The 21,026-nt window shown below is 47.1% G+C and overlaps 1 protein-coding gene across 3 annotated transcripts in view; it reads right to left on the bottom strand.

Annotated features, from left to right (window-relative positions):
- Positions 1-8,575, bottom strand: part of LOC138250169 (toll-like receptor 7) — a 135,179-nt gene extending 126,604 nt beyond the window's left edge. For all 3 annotated transcript variants that reach the window (XM_069204706.1, XM_069204705.1, XM_069204707.1), the window contains exon 1: positions 8,426-8,575. Coding sequence is in view for 2 of the 3 variants with exons in the window: in XM_069204705.1 (XP_069060806.1) it covers positions 8,426-8,428 (3 nt within the window). In the remaining variant the exon portion in view is untranslated. The remainder of the gene's footprint in view (positions 1-8,425) is intronic.
- Positions 8,576-21,026: the final 12,451 nt, after the last annotated feature.

Here is a 21,026-nt window from a genome sequence, read left to right as displayed (position 1 = left end):
AGAGTTGACAACTGCACCCATGGATGACACGGCCCAGGGATGGCTGTACTGGCACACTACTGAGGGTGGTGGCTGGGGACACAGGGGCTTACGGGGGTGCCCAGCCTACAGATATCGCCCTGGCCTAGGGGGACCCACAGCCCTCCTCCCCCACCCAGACACCTCCACTGCGCGACAACAGAGTAGATTATGCTTGTACTCACCCCCTTGTGTCTGCTGTGCTGCCCTCACGCGCCCATCCAAATCAGGGTAGGCCACCGCCAGGATCCGGAACATCAGGGGGGTCAGTTGACGGCAGGCACCCCGCCTACGTTGGGAGGCCATCCCCAGCAGAGACTCGGCGGTCTTCTTGGTCCCGCGGCGGATGTCCTCCCACCTCTTGCGGCAGTGGGTGCCCCGTCGATGGTGGACCCCCAGGGTCCGGACTTCCTTGGCGATGGCACGCCAAATCCCGATCTTCTCATGGGCGCGGACCTATGTGACACGTACAGGGAGGGAGAAATACCACGTTCAAGTTTGTCTGCATTATCGTTGCCAGTGGCCCAACGCCCCCCATCCCCGCCAGGCCCCCCGCCAGGCCCCCCGCCAGGCCCAACATGCCCCCCATCCCCGCCAGGCCCCCCGCCAGGCCCAACATGCTCCCCATCCCCGCCAGGCCCCCCGCCATGCCCCCCGCCAGGCCCAACATGCCCCCCATCCCCGCCAGGCCCCCCGCCATGCCCCCGCCAGGCCCAACATGCCCCCCATCCCCGCCAGGCCCCCCGCCAGGCCCAACATGCCCCCCATCCCCACCAGGCCCCCCGCCAGGCCCCCCGCCAGGCCCAACATGCCCCCCATCCCCGCCAGGCCCCCCGCCATGCCCCCCGCCAGGCCCAACATGCCCCCCATCCCCGCCAGGCCCCCCGCCATGCCCCCCGCCAGGCCCAACATGCCCCCCATCCCCGCCAGGCCCACCGCCATGCCCCTCGCCAGGCCCAACATGCCCCCCATCCCCGCCAGGCCCCCCGCCAGGCCCTCCGCCAGGTCCAACATGCCCCCCATCCCCGCCAGGCCCCCCGCCAGGCCCCCAAGCCAGCCAGCGGCCCCAAATCCATATTGAATTAAACTCACTTGTTGGTCTGGAGGACCGTAGAGTAGCGCATACTGGGGGAGGACCCCATCCACAAGTTTCTCCAACTCTTCTCCAGTGAAGGCAGGGGCCCTTTCCCCAGGCGCAGCAGCCATTGTCCCTTCCAGACCGAGGTCACAGCAACACTTGCAGTATAGGTCCTCTCCTGTGAAAGTTCAAGTCGCAAGTGAATAAGTAGATAGAAAATGGCGGTCACGCCCGCGGCGGTGCGTACCACGGCGGTGCGTACCGCCACCGCCGGCGCCCTTCGCCATTGGCTCCTGAAACCCATAGGCTTCAATGTTAACCAATGCGGCTTCGCGCCGCGGTCTTCGACCGCCTACCGCCACGGTGTGCCACGCCAGCGCATTGACCTCACATCCCATTGTCACACTTCACAGGTCAGGCAGCCGCCATTTCGAGGGTCCACATGGCTCAATTTCAACTGCGTCACACAGGCCTAGGCCTTGCATAGCCACTCAGACACGCCATTCACTGCATAGAGAATCGTTTACTGTGCAAGCTGTGAGTACGTACCTGTGGGTTGCTTGACTGTGTGCTCCATGTTGTCCTTCCTAGGCACCGTCCGCTGGGTTTGGCGAGGAGACGGATGAATCCTCCCGTGTACAGGCCGCTGGTGGACCTGTTGACAATGGAAGCACGCCACATTATCCTGACCTACCGGCTTGACCGTGCCACTATACATGAACTGTGTGCCCAGCTGGAGCCCGACCTGATGTCCCCCATCCGCCAACCCACAGGGATTCCCCCTCTGGTGCAGGTCCTGTCAGTTCTCCACTTCTTGGCAAGTGGGTCATTTCAGACAACAGTGGGAATTGCTTCTGGGATGTCTCAGCCCATGTTTTCGAAGGTGTTATCCAGAGTGTTGTCGGCCCTGATGAAATACATGAGGAGCTACATCCTTTTCCCTGAGGTGGGCGAATTGGCTGCAGTGAAGGGTGATTTCTATGCCCTTGGACATATTCCCAACGTCATTGGTGCCATTGATGGGACCCATGTGGCTTTGGTTCCCCCAAGAGACAGGGAGCAGGTGTACAGGAACAGAAAAAGTTACCATTCCATGAACATCCAGGTGGTGTGTTTGGCTGACCAGTACATCTTGCATGTCAATGCCAAATTCCCTGGGTCAGTGCATGACGCCTACATCCTAAGGAATAGCAGCATCCCTTACGTGATGGAACAGCTAGAGAGACACCGTGGATGGCTATTGGGGGACTCTGGGTACCCCAACCTGTCGTGGCTACTGACCCCAGTAAGGAATCCCCGGACCAGGGCAGAGGAACGGTACAATGAGGCCCATGGGCGAACTAGGAGGGTGATCGAACGCACCTTCGGCCTCCTAAAGGCCAGGTTTCGGTGCCTGCATATGACAGGTGGATCCCTAATGTACTCACCTAAGAAGGTGTGTCACATCATCGTGGCCTGCTGCATGCTTCACAACCTGGCTTTGCGCCGCCAGGTGCCTTTCCTGCAGGAGGATGGTCCAGATGGTGGTGTTGTGGCAGCTGTGGAACCTGTGGAGAGTGAAGAGGAGGAAGACGACGGGGATGAAACAGACAACAGGGACAGAATCATTGCACAGTACTTCCAATAGGACACAGGTAACAATTCAAACATAATTTTGTTAATGTAAACTACTCTCCTGCATCTCTGCTGCCTGTCTATTTGCCCCAGTGTATGATGACTGAGTTGTGGCTTTTCCCTCCCTATTTCAGATCTGGGGTCCCCACTACGAGTCCTGTGCTTCGTTTCCCCATGGACTACAGCTTTGTGGCAGCTGTTTGTTGACTTCACTATGTACAAGGACATATTTGCACTGTCATGTCAATTACAATATTTTGAATTCACAGCCAGACTCCAGATAGTTTTGTGCAAAATAGGTGTTTATTTCAGTGCTCAAAATGGGATGGGTGGTTTCAAGTGGGTGGGGGCTATGGTGAAGGAATGTCCATGGCAGAGTCCAGAGTAACAGTCACACAGGTGCATTGTCCATAGGCCTGTGGAGAGATGGAGCATGGGCAGTTCAAGGATGGACAGGGTGACAATGTGGGACAGTGGGATGGCATCAGGTGGTATCCTTTGCTGGCGGGGGTCTTGACATCCTACTCTGTCTTCTTGCGAGATCTCAGGGCCCTCTTGCGGGGTGGTTCTTCTCCTGCAGGAGGTGGGGGTCTGGTGGGCTGCTGTTGTGCGGGGGCCTCCTGTCCACTAGCGCCGGCGGATGTGGTTGGCTGTTCTTGGTCCAGGCTAGTGGCAGGGGCCCTTTGTTGTTGTTGAGTGTCCGTCCTGGTGTTGATGAGTTCCTGCAGCAGCCCTACCATGGTAACCAGGGTGGAGGTGAGGGCTCTGATGTCCTCCCTGTACCCCCGATAGTGTTCCTCCTGCAGTACCTGGATCTCCTGGAACCGGGCCAGTACCGTCGCCATCGTCTCCTGGGAGCGGTTGTATGCTCCCATGATGGTGGTGAGGGCCTCGTGGAGAGTGGGTTCCCTGGGCCCGTCCCCCCCCTGTCGCACCGCTGCCCTCCGAGTTGCCCTGTTTCCCTGGGCCTCTGCCCCCTGGCCAGTGTGCCCACTACCACTGCCCCCAGGTCCCTGTTGTTGTTGGGGTGGTGGGTTATCCTGGGTGCCCTGTAGTGGTAGACACACCGCAGATTGACGCGCCCTGGAGACAGAGGCATGGGCCCGCTGGGTGGGAGCTGTGCTGGTGTTCCCAGAGGGGTTTGGGTCTGTAGTGGCCTGTGCCTGTGTGAGGGGAACCGACTGTCCAGAGGTCCCCGATGGTCCGGGCTGGTCATCAGTGTCCAGGTCGACAGAGCTGCTGTCATCGCTGACGGCCTCTTGGGTGGGGGGTGTGGAGAATTCTGGGCCCTCCGTGGCGGTGTGTTGGCGGTCGGGTCCTGCAGGGGTATAGAGGTATGGTTATAGTTTCAATGTGTGCCATATGGGTGTATCTGTGGGTTCCCGTGTCCCCAAGTGCTGGCATTCGTGTGTGGGGGCTTTGGTGAGGGTGGCTTGTGGGGGGGATGTGTATATGCATTGGGCATGCTTTGGTGATGGGTGTCCATGCTTAGTGGACGCATGCAGGCCTAGGTTTTGGGATGTGTGGGTTGTGATGGTGAGACATTGGCAGGGAATAGGTGTGCTGGGGGTGGGGGTGAGGATGGTGGTGGGGGTGAGGATGGTGGTGGGGGTGAGGATGGTGGTGGGGGTGAGGGTGGGGGTGAGGATGGGGGTGGGGGTGAGGGTGGGGTTCGAGGATGGGGGTGAGGGTTGGGGTATGATTTGGCATGCAGGTGGGGGGAAGCAGTAGTGAAGCTTCAACTTACCAGAATCCATTCCTCCGCCGACTCCTGCGAGGCCGTCAGGATGCAGGATGTTCAAGACTTCCTCCTCCCATGTTGTAAATTGTGGGGGTTGAGGTGGGGGTCCTCCGCCAGTCTTCTGCACGGCGATGTTGTGCCTGGATACCATGGAACGCACCTTCCCCCGTAGGTCGTTCCATCGCTTCCTGATGTCTTCCCGATTTCTGGGGTGCTGTCCCACAGCGTTGACCCTGTCGACAATCCTCTGCCATAGCTCCGTCCTCCGGGCAATGCTGGTGTATTGGATCTGTGTGCCGAAGAGCTGGGGCTCTACCCGAACGATTTCCTCCACCATGACCCTGAGTTCTTCGTCTGAGAAGCGGGGGTGTCTTTGGGGTGCCATGGAGTGGTGTGTATGATGTGTGGGGTGGAGTATGTGTAGTTAAGTGTGTTGAGTGTGGTGGTGTGTGTTGTTTTGTGTGTGGATATTGTGTGGGTGATGGTGTAGTGTGCCTCTGTGTGATGGTGTTCTGTGATCGCTGCTGTGTCTCTCAGTGCTTCTTTTTGGATTTTGGTCGAAGGGGTTTGTGGGTGATGTGGGTGTGTGTTTTATATTGTATTGTGTGTGTGGGAGTGGTGTGTGTATGTGTATCAGGTGTGTGGAATTCAAATCGGCCAATGTGGCTGAGTTTTGTTCGTTTGTGTGTATTCTGACCGCGGCGGTGTGTACCGCCAATGGAAAACCGCGTTTGAAAGACCGCCGCGTGGATTCGTGGGTCGTAATGGCGTGGGCGTATTTCTGTTGGCGTGACGGTGGAGGTTTTGTCACCTCCACTTTTCCGCCGACCGCTGGTCTGGCGGTCTGTTGTGGCTGTCGGATTTTCGGAGGTTTGGCTGCTGCGGGTCAGAATGACCGTGGCGGGTTACCGCGACCGCGGCGGAATTATGGAGGATTTCTGACCGGCGGTAGGCGCCTTTTACCGCTGAGGTCAGAATGACCACCTATAAGCCCAAAGAAAGCCAATGTTTTGGGAACAAATACTAAAAATCTAACAAATGTCATGTTCAGCTCAATATATCTGCCAGCCAATCAGAGAGGTCTGACACCCAGCAATCAAATCCATATAACCCAGGAGTGATATTTGTGATCAAAAGGCAGGAACCCTAAGCTACCATTTCACTTGCAGCAGCTTTCTAAATTTTCAAAATGCACTACACTCAGTTGATTGTCTCTGGGCACCCAGAGCAAACATAAAACCATACATGTCAGGTACTGATTGGTCAAGTAACTCAGAGAAACAAAGCAAGTGCTCAAGCCTTTGCAGACATATGTTCATAAGTAACGTAGACAGAAGGGTATTACCATGTTTTGAAAAGAAGATGGCATGTTCAGAGTGTTCTGGACAGCTATTCACTGCAAGTCAGCTCTGGCATGCATCAATATATTTATTAGGTCGCACAGAATAGTAAAATATATACTTTTTATATTTTTCACATAGTCCTAGTCTGTCATCAAATGAACAGTGCACTATAAACAATGATTCCCCCACTAGGAGCGGGCTCCTTCCTCACTTATCATGCCCTTGTACTGGCTATCAGAGACACGTGGATGGTGGATAGTAATGAACCCAAACTACCTCAGGGGTTACAATGTTCTCTTATGCACGTGGCGGGATGCAAGGGGATATCCATCTTCGAGGAAGCGTTCCTAGCGGCAGGCGCAGATCTACACCAGGAGGTAAACCTTGATGGGAGGCAGACCTAGGCACCACACTCACTGTTAATCAATGGATGATTACACTGGAACATGTAAAACGTGTGTCCCAAAAAGCTCACCTTTAATTCACAAAGTTAGTTATCTCCATCAAACATACCTCAGTACACACAATGTTCCTAGGGGTACTGTCAGCGTGCTTCAGATGCAGTCATGCCAATGCTTCATTTTTGCACATGGTTTGGGAATGCCAACCACTTGGGTGGGTTTGGATTCAGGTGCTGGAACATATCTCCACTGTAGTTGACATACAGCTGACTCCTGACCCGTTGCTTTGCTTATTAGGTATCACCAAACGTTCTAAATGCACCAAATACCACCTGAGACTGGTATACCTCACGATGGTCTTGTTCAAAACATGTCATGGAAGGTGGCACCACCTGCCCACAGTACTTATTTGGCTTCAAGTTGCACACAATGGGCAGTGGCATCAACAAACGAATGACCTTCCACCAACTGAGCAGACACCTGCGATCCACCTCCCACTTTCTCGCTGACACCTACTGGATCCGTCGATCCAACTGCAGAGGACGCTCCTCTCACTTGGCGGCCGGGAACAGCCTTCCCCTGCACCTCAGGAATGCCGCATCACTCCAGGAATTAAAAAAAGGACTCAAGACATGGCTGTTCGAATGAACAGAGCACCACAAAGCAGCTAGCAGTGCCAGCACCTTGAGACCAGTGCAGGTGATTTGCTGTGCTTTATAAATTATGAATGATTGATTGATAGAGTGGCTGAAGAGGACAACTTGATGCCTGGTCAGCTCTGGCAGAGAGGTGAGGGCACAGCCACTATCTGGGATACTTCTATTCTCAAACTGTTTGATAAATTACAGCCCCCCCCCTTTTAATCCAATCCATTAAAAGTGCTAGTTCGGTTGATGACCGCACTAACCTGGCCTTGGTGGGCTTATTTTCAAAATAGGGGATCACCAGAATCGAGCATTGCCAACAGAAACACCTTGCAACTTCTTCCTCTGACCCTTTCCCCTCCCCTCATCCCTTGGGATCATGGATCTTGTACTCTCTGACTTCCGTTCTTGCTTTCCCCCCTCTGCACTCAAGAGGGGAGAACCCCTAGTCAGAAGCTAATGTAGTTGTTATCACTGTTTTTGTATTTATGTACTATTAGTTGTTTTTTATTGGACTGTAAGAAAAACCCTATATGGTTTCGTTACTTGCCTTTCTTGATATGTTATGAGGTCCTATATTTTAAGCCTAGTATTTTGCTAGTATATATCTATTACCATCCACAACACACTTACAGTTGCTATTTCTTTTAAAACTTGGAGATCGAACTCAGAGATGTAAGTTGCCAAAAATGCATCAAAAAATAGACAAGCGCTGGCAAAGCCAATTCGTCCAGCACTGGCTGCCTGCCTTTTGACTTTGTCAATCCTTGTCTTGTTTTTTCAGGGTTTTTAAAAATATTTTATTGTTGTGGAAGCTTAGCAAACCCTGGAACTGAAGGGAACTACTTTTTGTTTAGTTGTGCTCCTTGTGAAAGGGCAGACATGTTGCAACTTACAGGGAAGTAGCCTATGGCTGAAGTGGGCTAACCCATTGCCCGAATGGAATGACACAATAATAAACCGATAGATGAAGAGGGCTGGCTGATAGCCCTCATAAGTAACTATATTATAAATATAATTTTAGTACAATCTACGCTATGTGGCTAACACTAGACCTAAAAAGTCATATTTGCAGGGAAACCTAACCATGCAGTTCCTAATGGTACAGCACAGCTTACTGATGAAAATTACACACCAAAGGACCCAAGAGCAACTTTAAAAAGGCGCTTGATACAACTATGTGATGTAAACTAACCTTACAGTAGTTCAACGAAAAGAGGATTACGAACTACTCGGGAAGAGATATATCAAATTGGATGAGATATGTCATAGACAACTCTTTTCTAAATTGGTTAGCACTAACAATCATTCTTACAGTATCCATGCATGAAGGCAATTACTTAACTATTCTACTTCCTTTGCAAGCAGAGTGAAGTTTCTAAATTCGTTCCAATTAACAGTCATTTTTTCCTACAGTATCCAATATGAAGGTAATTACTTAGCTTTTTCTAATTTGTCTGCTACTTTCTCTGCAAGTAGAGAGTGGAACACACGCGGAACGCATCTAACATAGTTCTGTCACCAACTTTCACATATATTTTTTTAGGATATATAAATATGTCTAGGATAAGAGGAATTTGGCATACCATTTTCGATGTAGCAGCAAGTGTGATGCCTTCTCCAATTAAGGTTTAAGGGGAAAGGACGCCGGCAGCCCTTTGAAAAGATCATCCAACGTCTGCAGGGATGAAGCTCAGACAAAGAATACAACTCGGACAGCACGCAACAGAAGACAATGAAACTATAACTTTTACCCACTTCCTCAAACTCGGTGCATGTGTTTGGCCCTTGGTGTCTCCAGTAATTGTTAAAAATAGGCTAGAAAAGCTTGTGTAATACTTGAATCACATGGTCTATCATTTAACAGACTATACCGAGGTTTTTTTTCCATTGAGCATGAACTCCTTTAGTCTATTATGTTTTTAAAGCAGTTTTATATACAATGGCGTGATCTGGATACACATGTGGCCAGATTACAGAAACTCTGCAATTATGCAAAAATAGAGTGAATGTTACTTTATATTGTTGATCTGCTTGCTAAATAGGGAATGGAGCAAGCATACTTTGCTTTATCATAAGTTATGTGGAGGTTTCTGCACCAGCCCTCTCCAGTACTCACAGAGATAGTAAAACAAACATATACCCTCGATGAAGTGAATGTGCTTCTCTCTGCTCTAATCTAGTAAATCAGACGCTGACCCCTCATCCACTCTGGCATGCTTCATCATTCGGCCTGCTCATCAATCCTGTTAATGAAAACCCAGATCCATTTGTGCTGCCCTCAGGAGGGTAAATCATGGTGGCCTGATATACAGAGCAGAATAATTCCCCTGTTTCTTCTTTTAACCTTGCTTTGTGGCAGCTGCAGCAAAGCGTATGACCAGCCTTTTCGTAACTTTAGATTTCCCTTTTTTTTGTTCCCTCGTGCCCTTTGCAACTAAACCCTTTCAATCAAAGGCGTACCTTAGGGGTAGAGCCCACTAGTACTAAAGACCAGCAAGATGAGTAAGGAGCGAGCCCTAAGATGAAGAGGCACTCGACATTACTAGTGTGTCAAAAATATTGTCTGACACAAATATTATAAAAAAATATGGAAATGAGACGACTATCTTGGTACAGATAATTGGAGGTAAGTATTTAGTGTTTTAAATGTAGTTTGTATAAAATATAGATTTTAATATTGAATTTCTATTATCCTGTAATATTTATGATATTGTGTTTTAATATCTTAATTTGAGCTGTTCGTATAGTTTTAGTAATTGTTTGATAGTTTGGAAATACTTTAAAAGTTTTCTTTTGAGTTTATTTGAATATTTTGAGGGTTTTGGGTTTGGTTTTGGCTATAGGGTTTGTAGGGGAGAAGGGTTTATCTGAATATTTGTGGGGGTTTGGGTTTGGTTTTGGTTATAGGGTTTGTAGGGGAGAAGGGTGGGAAGATATTTAAATCAATATTATATATATTTTTGTAATTTGTTATATTTAATTGGTTTAGTAGATTTATAAAATGCACATTATTTTATTGTTGTTACATTATTTATTTAGTTATTTATTTATTTGTTTTTCAAAATTGTTTTTATTGAACTTTTTGGTATAAACATAGAAAAACAGGAGCACAAGCAATCTTCCCTCAAAAGTACCCCTTAAAGTCTTCTTTAGCTAATTATTCATTCACAGTGTCATAATAGTGTGGGGTGCATTTCAAACGCTAGATATTGCTCGCAGATTATAGTCTACATAAACCGACAGCACAACACGTTGCGTTATTATAACCTGTTAAATGGGTCCGGTGTAAGAGGGGAGGCTATTCCCGAAGGAGCGGTAAGAAGCAGCTTGGGATAAAGGCTAAAGGTTGGTGTAGGGAGCAGTGAAGGGAAAATATAGTCAGGGACCGATAGGGACAGCACTGCTGCCTCCGAGGGATCAACATTGGAACAGGTGCAACCCCCTCATTCGTGGTGGACATGACGTCAGTGGTAGACCTCTAGAGAGACAGGAAACTAAACAAAGTTTTTTTAATTATCCGAGAATTTGTTGCCCATTCTTTCCATGGTGAGGAATCACCCCAACCGGACTTGCCACTAAGGGATTGCTGGGGCTTCAGGATTTTTCCATGGTGCTGCAATAGCCATCTTCGCCATTCCTAGGCATAGCCACACTATGGCTTTATCACCATTCAACTGTTATTTAAGTGTGATCTTGCTTAAACCCAATAGGGCAAAATCAATGGTAATGGGGATGGGGTATCCCAACATTTCTTTAATTTGTGCCAGGATTTCATTCCAGAAGGAACGAATGTTGGGGCAATCCCACCAGATATGTCAAAAGTGGCCCAAAAGACCACATCCTGGCTCACAGAGATCAGAGGTGTCCAGAAACACTTTGTGTAATTTGACAGGATAGAGATGACAGTTATAAAGGATCTTAAAATGTGCTTTTCTCAGCCCCAGGGAGTGGTTAAACTTCAATATATCTCTCCATAGTCTATGCCATCTCTCATCAGGTATCTCGGCTTCTAAGAGTTATTCCCAGAAAGCTATAAGTTGAGGTCTGAATGGGGTTACTGTAGTGTATAGTAGAGTAAAGGAAGAAAAAAGTTCCCCTAGTCATGCCATCCCTTCGGACAAATTCCACAATTGGCCGTAAGTCTCTTGTGACCGCCTGACAGATGTTAGATTGGAGTGCCAATTGTCTTAGTTGAGTGTAAAGGAAGAATTCTGTGTTTTGGAGGTTAAAATCTCTATGACAGTGTTCAGACAATATATCCCATTTGTGAAATAGATCTGCTAGCATGGGGCATCCCTTCCCTCGAGGCTTCGTAGGGCCTCAGGTCAAGTGCAGGAGGGAATTCAGGGTTGTAACAAATTGGTGTGCAGGGGAAGGGTAATGTAGTCCATTGTGCTGATTTGGTGACTTTGTCCCATATTTTAAGAGGCGTCATGATCGAGGTGCTTAGGTAAGCATTTTAGGGGCAAGCCACTCTAAGTTTCCAAGGCAAATCCCAGATCACCGTTCCCACCACTGCCCTATCTACAGGGAGCCAGTGCTTGTCTGACTCACAAAGTGACCATTCAGAAATACCCCTCCATTGGGATGCCTTGTAATATAAATGTACATCCAGGAGAGCAAGGGCCCCATAGTCTTTCGGCATTCACAATGCTTAAAAAGTTAATCAAGGTCTGTCATTCTGACAAATGAAATCGGTGAGCAGTGAACGAGGAGTCAGGAAGAAGTCTCTGTCCATCTCAATGGGTAGGCTCTGGAAGAGAGAATGCACCTTGGTGAGGACTGTCATTTTTATAGCGTGTATGCACCCTAGCCCGGAAAGATATTGGCCCTCATTATGAGTTGGGCGGTGCACAGATGGTGGCGGTCCAACTACCATCAGCTTAGCGGTCGGACCACTGTATTACGAGACATGCGGGCCTATGGAGCAAAGACTGCTGTAATTCTGCCAGCACCACCAGGCAGCACAGACCGCTGCGGTCACAAGGCAGGACAAACAAGCCAGCCGAACCTGTGTTTCCTCCAGGCACATTATGAGGTTGCACACCACCAATGTGACCGTGTGGTCCAACCACCATATCCTAGCAAGTGGAAACGGAGAGTATAAAGGGAGCAACTCACCTGCAGGCAGCATACACGTCCTGTGCGACCATGGAGCCCATCACACACGTCCTGCCGTTCTTGTTGCTCATCGAAGGTGCACAAATCCACACCACCATAGACACAACCAATGGTAAGAACACTCACTTACATGTGTCATTACACTCAACAACAGATTATCGTGCCGTCATCCACATGATATGGGAGTCACAATGTAGGCACTAAGTGCACGTGTAATTGTGTCCACACTCGGAGTCATTCACACAGAAGGACACATTCACAGTCATTAAACGCCCCCTTTGGGCAGGTCACTCACACTGTAATACTACACTACAAAAAAACAAACATCAGCACATCCTAGGCACAGGGACAGTGATATGTACACAACATTGTGTCACACATCACAGCAACCTCACATCTACCAATATAACTGACACCCTCACATTGCACACATGCCTTGGACTGTCATCAGATTCAACACACATATGTACGGATGTGTCATAGAACACAAACACCCCTTCCATGAAACAGACCTGTTCTGGAACAATACATCACCCACATTGCAACACAATGGGATGCACAATAGTCAGAGAGACAAATATTGAAAGCTCACTATGTAAAGAATACTTGCACAATAGGGATAGGGGCATCAGGAACACTCAGGAAGGGATGCTGCACTGCTACACATATCACTTTGCACACACCCCTAAAACAACATTTGCACAGAATCTGCCCCTACCTGTATCTCATGGACAAACAATTCTGGAGCCAAGTGACATGCCTATCTGCAGAATGTGGAAGTGCAAGTCAAGAAAGCACCTACAACCACAACAGTATAGGACATACATCTAGATGAAGCAACATGTTTTCATATTTATTTTGACCTCCGGACAAACAGGCCTAACACCCAGCAGCAGACAACCTTTGGTTGCTAGTTTATTGGACCACATTATAGATCTGGGAATGGCATTGTCTGCAGTGAAGGCAACATTTGTGTCCATAGGTTAATGCTGTTCGAACTTGTATTTCTGGTTTATTAATGCAAAGCCTTTATTATGAGGGTGGGCGCATGGTGAGGAAATGTAGTAAGCTCAGACAGCACTACTGATAGTAGTTCCAGTACAAAAATGTATACACACTTTGCAAAGTTGAACAGTACGAGGCTACGTATAATTCTCCCAGAATGCTCTCTGATTAGATGCAAAAATTTGCAGAAGCTTGAAAGCTATATTGAGGATTCTTTGATTTCAAAATTAAAACATTCATTAAAAAAATGCAATGAGTAAAAATAACGTTTTACTAAGCTGCTGTGAAATTTTAGGTACCATTTAATTGAAGCATCAGTTAGTAAAATGTGTTGATGCATGCGGGTATTTCTAAAGTATATATCCATAATGGAAACATCAGGGTAACCAGTTTCAACAAGATGAAAATAAACAAGCATTTTCAAAGTCAGTAGGTTCGACATTGGTTGTCAGCCTTTTAGTTTTGTCAATACGTGTCTTGTTTTGATTGTTGTGGTAGCTGCCGGGCCCTCACTATTATAACAAACATTGGCAAATGCAAAAATAGTTTTTTGTCTCAAAAAGCACACATTGCCACAGTAGTTCCTGGTATTGAACAAAAGTCTTTTGTGTGCTGATTTGAACAGCACAATGCTGTCACTCATAGTTGAGCCAGCAGATAGACAAAGAGAGATAGAACTTCAATAAAAACAAAAGGTCTTGGTTAATACGAGACCAAATTAGGGGTCCAATTCTTAAAGGAAGGAATAAAAGTGGACCCATGGTATATGTCCTTGCATTAGCGCAGATTTACAACTCATGAATTGCCAATAATTTACAGATTAGGCCATGAAATGTTATTCCTACAAAATATTTGTGAACTACATTTTAGCTCAAGCAAATATGAATACCTAGGCCCATATTTATACTTTTTTAGCGCCGCACTTGCGCCACTTTTTGACGCAAAAGCGGCGCAAACTTACAAAATACAATTGTATTTTGTAAGTTTGCGCCGTTTTTGCGTCAAAAAGCGGCGCAAAAATGGCGCTAAAAAAGTATAAATATGGGCCCTAGAATTTCTCATTCCAAAATCTGTTGAGCATTTACAAATTCACTTTCCCTCCAATTACGCCTTTTCCCAACTGTCAGGAATAAATGTCTAAGCTTTCTCAGTGTGGAAAGCAATTAGAGAAGAGCTGATAAAACTCTAAAACATGCACATTTGTAGGTCTGCACAGACTCAAAAGGGTATTCCAAACCCAAAGGGACAAGTGTAGTTTATTACAGGAGAAGTCAATTTACAAAGCAACCTGTCCCATGGACAAGTAGATATTTTATTAAATTCCACACCTCGTCCGCTACACATGAGACCAATATACAATCCATAACAGGGGTATAAGTGTAACACCATACATCCTGACATTGGACCACACAAGATGAAATACTTAGCAAACCAAGCAGAACACAAAGTAATGACACCTCAATTGCATTAACAAACACATTTCCATACAGTTAACATCTACCCTTGTCCTAGCTCACACCAGCACTGCCCACAAATTCAGATTATCATAACAACAGCAAATGGATCAGCAATCAGGCTGAAACACACACAACTGTAGACAGACAATGCAAATGAATCTGGAACAAAAAAAGGTAGAAAAGGAATTGCAGGACAAATGTGTACCCAACAAAACAACAAGTTGGGTTTATTGAAGTAAAATGCATAATAACAAAGGCCATTGGCCGGTCCATCTGTAAGTCCCTGCACAGTTCTGTGCCCACACTTGACTCCTATTACTCCTAGGAAACCACCACAGGACGTGGCATCAAGTAGGCAGGCAGGCATCTCTGGGATCATCCTTGGGCAGGGTGGGGGAGATATGGGATGTTTGGGTTTCGGAGGGGTGGACTGTTTCTTAGAAGGGATGGGCTTCGTCTTGGGAGGAGGGGTGTGGGTGCTTGTGGGGGGCAGGTGTGACGGGGAGGACTTGGATGTGGAAGGGATGGGCTGGGATGTGGGTGGGGGCCTCGGGTTTGGAAGGGGGTTAGAGTCAACAGGGAAAAGGGCTAGGTCAAAAAGGAAACTCTCCTTCTAAATGCGAGGACGGTCCTTAGATGGGGTTGGGGATTTGGAGGTTGAGGGAGTGGTTGTCTTGTGTGTCGGTATCGATGTCTTGGGTGTGTTCGTGTGTGAAGTATGCTTCTGTGTGGGTGGTGTCTGTTGCATGTGTGAGTGTGGGCGTTTGCATGTCTTGGGGTGCTGGGAGGTGGAGGTGCATTGTGATGGAGTGGTGGCTGTGCATGTGTGCTGGGGTGGTGTCTGTAGATATGCTGGTAGTGGTGGATGACTGAGTGTGTTGGGGTGGTGTCTGCAGGTGTATTGGATGTGGTGGGTGTCTGTCTGTTGGGGTGGTGTCTGTGGGTATGGTGGATGTGGTTGATGTTTGTGTGTCTGTTGAGGTGGTGTCTGCAGGTATGGTGGGTGTAGTGGATGTGTTACTGGCTGTTGTGATGATGCCTGTGGTATGCTTGAAGTGCTGTGTGGGTCTGTGGAGGTGGTGGGGTGTCTGCTGAAGTGGTGGCTGATGTCATGTTTGTGGGTGTATGTAGAGTGCCTGTGTGCCGGTGTGTCTTGTGGTGTTTGTGTTTATGTGTGCTGCTTTCGTGTGTTGAGGTGGGTGCATGCGGATGTGTGCTTAGGATTGGCAGGGGAATGGAGATTTGAACTCGGAAGAGGCAGGTGGAGGGTTGGGGGAGAATGTGCGGGGTGACTGGCTGCCATCAGTGAATAGCCTAAAAATATCTCTGTAGGCCAGACATGGCACTATGAATAGCTTGCAGGAAAGCACTGGTCTATTAATGTTGGCTGGTCAACCCCTGTATGGCATTCACAGAGGCAGTCTGATCCACAGAGATGTGCCTCAGGAGGTCTATAGCGACCTCACTCAGGGCAGCAGGGGTAACAGGGGCTGGGTGGAGGTGCCTGCAGCAAAGGAGACTTGGGTGAGCAGGCACGGCCAACTGGGTGGGGGGCAACAGGGAGGGTGGCGATAGAACTAGGGGTGGTGGACAAAGATGATTCAGGAGTATGTCCCTATGGGTCCTCAACCACTAAGCAGTGACTACCGGAGGTTGAATCCAATGATGAGGATGTAGATCCGGTCTCCTCCGTGGCACTTCCCTCAGCCTCTAGGCCACTGGGTGTCTTGACCTGAGGTACCATGGCCAGATGCTTCCCCACTTGGTTGTTCCCTGTTTCCGTCACTTGCCTGGGTTGATGCTGAAAATACAAAGAGAAAAAGGGTCACCATATGTTCTTGATCATGCTTAAACAACTTCTCTACACACCTTAACATTATCACCCGTATAACATGCATGTCTCAGTATACTTTAAATATGGCCACTATATCTGTTTCTCTCTCCTGCTGTCTCCCGCCCTTTTCTATGTCCTGGAGCTCCTTTACGGCTCACCGTCATGGCCGACATTTTAATACATGTCTTAACGCTAGCACTTTCATCGACGTGTAGCTCCTGGGTATGCCAATTTTTTGACATAAACCATTAATCACCTTTGGTCCCCTAGTTGTTTGTTTCGTTTTAATATAGATTTTTACCATACTCCAAAATGGCTGCCACATTTGACTTCCCTCACGTTGTTTCCTCCCCCTTTTTCTATATATATGCCTACGGAGCCCTTAAATGGCTCATTAACATGGCCGGCGTTTTTTTACTCATCTCCACACCAGCACCTTCCTCGGCATGGACCCCTGAGGTAAGCTAATCTATATATATAATCTTTGGTTTCTCCGTGGGCTTTTCGTTTCAAGACAGACCGTTTAACCTCCACCAGTGCCGCTCACAATGTATACCGGCATTACGGCACATTTTACGCACAGCTTTGGGCTCATGCCTTAATCATTTGTAATTTGGAAGTCCTTTACCTAATTCACTACCTGCTTTTTCTTCGGCATCTCTGGTTCGTCTGTTTTCTACATTTTTTCCTTGCACCGCCAGCTCTAACATCACTTGGCTATATCACATACTATAAGTTCATCCCATACATAATAGCTGTTGTTCATTTACTAGGTTTACCACTCCTTTTTGCACTTTAAGATGCTCATGCTTATCATTTTTTATAACATGTACCATTTACCTATAGTAATCAGTCCACATATAGTCCCCGCCTTTTCCACATATTTAAAATATCTTCTAGATATTCAATGTTCTCAAGTCTTACCTAGAATTTTGTTTTTTTTCACAGACTTGAGACTTATCATGGTCTCATACAACCTCCATTCTTTTTGGAGACTATTATGAACAAGTTACTCAAAATTATATTTCTGAGGCATATTCTGTCTCCTTTCTACATTCATTTGGCACTTTCCAGACCGCGCCTTCACTTTGAGGTATGCTTTTCTCCATTTCTCTGTTATGATACACTATCACCATTCCTAGATAACTCCTTGTACATTTTCAGTACATAACGAGCATGAATGTTGGTGATGGGGCTTTTATGCAACATTCTATTTAGAACAACTTTCCAATGCCATCACTACTATGCTATGGTACTTAGGATATGCTGACACAGGGTCTTCTGACTTTCCTACTTATATAATAGCTGTGCTTTCACGACCATTTCGCTCACTGCTTCCTTTCTTATTGGTATACAGGCAACTCACCACTTTTTCTCCTTTGTTGACACGCAATTCACCATTTGTACTGTTTCACTCCATTTTAACATGCTATCATCCTCGAACGTTCCTTGAAAGGGATTTATTACCTTAACTGTTGTATATACCCTGCAGCCTTGAAAAAGTCACTTGGTGTGACGAAACAATTGTTGGTTTGCTTATGCAACGAGGTTTATCCAACTGAATACGATGGCTGTGGTTAAGGAACGTTGATCCCTTGATAGACCTATGGTCATGCCTTCTAACAAAGAAACATTTCGCAACTATTCTTAATTGAAGGACTGATTCATCCATGTACTTCTTAAGTGCAGGGGTGTCTGTATTTAATGCTTAAACGACAGCTCTGATGAGCAAACATTACCATGTCAGGTAGGCCCCAGGAACAAACTCCACCAAAGTGACTCCTTTGTGTACCATACCATATGCATGCATGCCATATGAACTGTCAACAGTTGCCCACAGGAAAATCAGGATCTCAGACAACTAAGATTGCATGGCTGAAGTTGTGCAATCACAGTACCTATTGAATAAGTAGGAGACCACATCACCGTCAGTGCTTTGCCTCATGAAGCATACCTCGGTTACCTGTCGTCATACAGTAGTAGCCCAATGCCAACTTCATTCCCACAGATCCCATATAAGGTCATGCAGACAGTTATTTGTCACATACACAATAACACAACAATATGAAATGATGCTCCCAGAACATGCCATGATCCTGATAACAGTACGGTAGCCTGGAGAAGGTGACATGGAATTACACGTCACACTGGAAACATATCAACAGTGCACACTTCACCATGTAAAATGTGTCCCAATGAGGTAGTACTAATGCTGTTTAGATATGACACACATTTGACATGGAAATGTACACTATAGACATAATGTGCAAACTGACAGAGAGATATGTCCCTAAAATCCACAACACACTGAATCAGCAAGCACCAGGGAAATCAGCACTAATGTCTGGCACCTCTTACAATGACATACTCTGATTGCATCAGTAGACGCCATTAGTCCTTTTGCATGTTGGATAGGCCTAGAGATATGCAAGTACTTGTAGAAGGACCTCAACATGTTGCCCAATGGTAAGATATATCACTTTCTCCATTTTGGTCCTGCAAAGCCAGATGTTTGTGACTCAATGGTTGTACCCAACCACATGTGATTCCAACATAACTGCAAGTCACTCCATGATGCATGCCAACAGTTATGTTACAAACCTTCCCCATTACACATGTGCAGTGCATTGTGCTAAATGATGCCATATCAATCAAATGTAGCCATACACATCTTGTCCCTCATTACTACTGCAATTGTACATGCCAAATGACATGCAATGACGGGTGAGGGTATATTTCAGTCGAAAATCCATAGTGAAACACTCCTATCTGTGGCACCACATGAAATATAGCCCCTTTGCAAATGTCCTATTCCACACACACAGGTTGGCATACACATGTATGTGAGGGAATACAGAAATCATCCCATTAACACAAGTAGACAATGCATGACACATCAGTGTACACATTTTGTCAAAATAGAAAGGGACACATGCTAACATGCAGGCACAGGGAATGTTGTGTTTCAAAGTATTGATCTTTAGCTGCACCCAGAGACCAATGTATGCTCTCTCACATGTGTGATGGTCACCATCACATTACAGATAGTAGTGAGGCACCCTCACCATTCAAACACTGAAAACAAATAGCCTGTGCGGGGCAGATGCTAATATACTAATTTGACCAGACACATGACTGAGGACAGTGACCCATGACTTCCTTACCGTTGGCCTATAAAAATGAGGAGTATTGGTCTGTTGCATAGAATTTACACCCACTACAACAACAAGCATTACTTTATTGATCAATGTACACAGCCATGTGTTGTCCCTGGAGAGCAAATTGTTTGTGGATTGTACATAGTTGTGTCCTAGTTCCCTGGGTCAATAGGCAAAGCACATCACTCATCTACTGTGTAGCACATGGCTCATCCCTAATCGTTAGCGGGAGATGTCAAAACATAACACATTAACTTGGCAATGTGACAGACAGGAATATGCCCTGTACTCAACTCCTGGTGGCTACTGTGCTCCCCTCAGGCACCCATCAGGGTCTGGGTACGCCACCGCCAGAATACGGGCCATTAGGGGGGACATAGTCCGATGTGCGCTCCTCTAAGGTTGGGAAGATAGCCCCAGCTGGACTTCCGCAATCTTCCGGGCCCAGCGTCTGAGGTCCTCCCACTCCTTGTGACAGTGGGCGCTCCGCCGGCTGTGGACCCAGAGGGCCTGCACCCTCTGGGCTGTGCCTCTCCATATCTCCTTCTTCTGATGGGCATTGACCTGCATGGATGCAAGAGACAAATCAAGAGATTATAATCACAAGTTTTCACATAAATGGTTGAGTCACACCAACCGAGAAAATGTCAATTTGTTAACACAACAGAAGTGTAAAGCACACAAGCCAATAAGTACATGGACATGACTAGAGACATTTATATCCATCTGCAGACTAACTTACTACCTTGCTCAGGGTCTACAATAACTAAGCAAGCCTACTGCCATCAGGTAGTTCATGCTCCAGAAATATATACTTTGATGTGATCCACAATGAAACACTGCACACATATGTGGCTTCTGAAGGGTAAGCTCCTTAGGCCTGAATGAACCAACACATTCACACTCTGTGCGAAATTGACTCACTGCATACAGTCCCTATAGGCCACTTCCATAGTCCAGATTTCACAATTATACTTGTGCCTTTGTGGACATGTGGCTTACCAAATGCAGAGTCATGCCGCTTCAGGGGGTGGGTTCTGTAGTAAGTACCAGTACAATAGAACAGTCCTTTTGGACATATGTGTCTGTCCTACAGAGATGGCATCCAACATACAAAGGTATAAATTGTACAGTTTCTGTTATGTGACCAAGGTCACGACTCATATATCATGACCTCCCAGGAATCAACACACTGTCTACACTGCGGGACTGTCATTAGTGCAATAAGCCTGTACAGGACAAATATGACTTATGTGAAGGTGGCAACACAGCTGTGGGAATAAGGTACCTGTCATTAGTCAAAGACACACATTGACAATCAGGCATAATGCATATAAGGATTACTTCTGAGATGTACCTCAGTACCCATTCCTAATCTAGTCAATGGGCTGAGACTTTCAGGGCAGGTGTTGACACTATAGCATCATATTGTCCACGTGACAGGATCTACTTGTGTACATGGAGTGGGTACGGTGACACAGTTGCATAGCAACAGTGACTCTCCCACAGCCTGGACTAGGTTCCATACTGGTAGATACAACTGACAAGCCCTGGTCTCTGCAGGCTGAGCATACAAGGCCTACATGACACTCACATTTCTATCACTTCC

The sequence above is a fragment of the Pleurodeles waltl genome, chromosome 8, assembly GCF_031143425.1.
Source record: "Pleurodeles waltl isolate 20211129_DDA chromosome 8, aPleWal1.hap1.20221129, whole genome shotgun sequence".
Classification (NCBI taxonomy): domain Eukaryota; kingdom Metazoa; phylum Chordata; class Amphibia; order Caudata; family Salamandridae; genus Pleurodeles; species Pleurodeles waltl.
The sequence above is the reverse complement of the archived record's forward strand: the minus strand, read 5'-3'. Positions and strand labels throughout refer to the sequence as shown.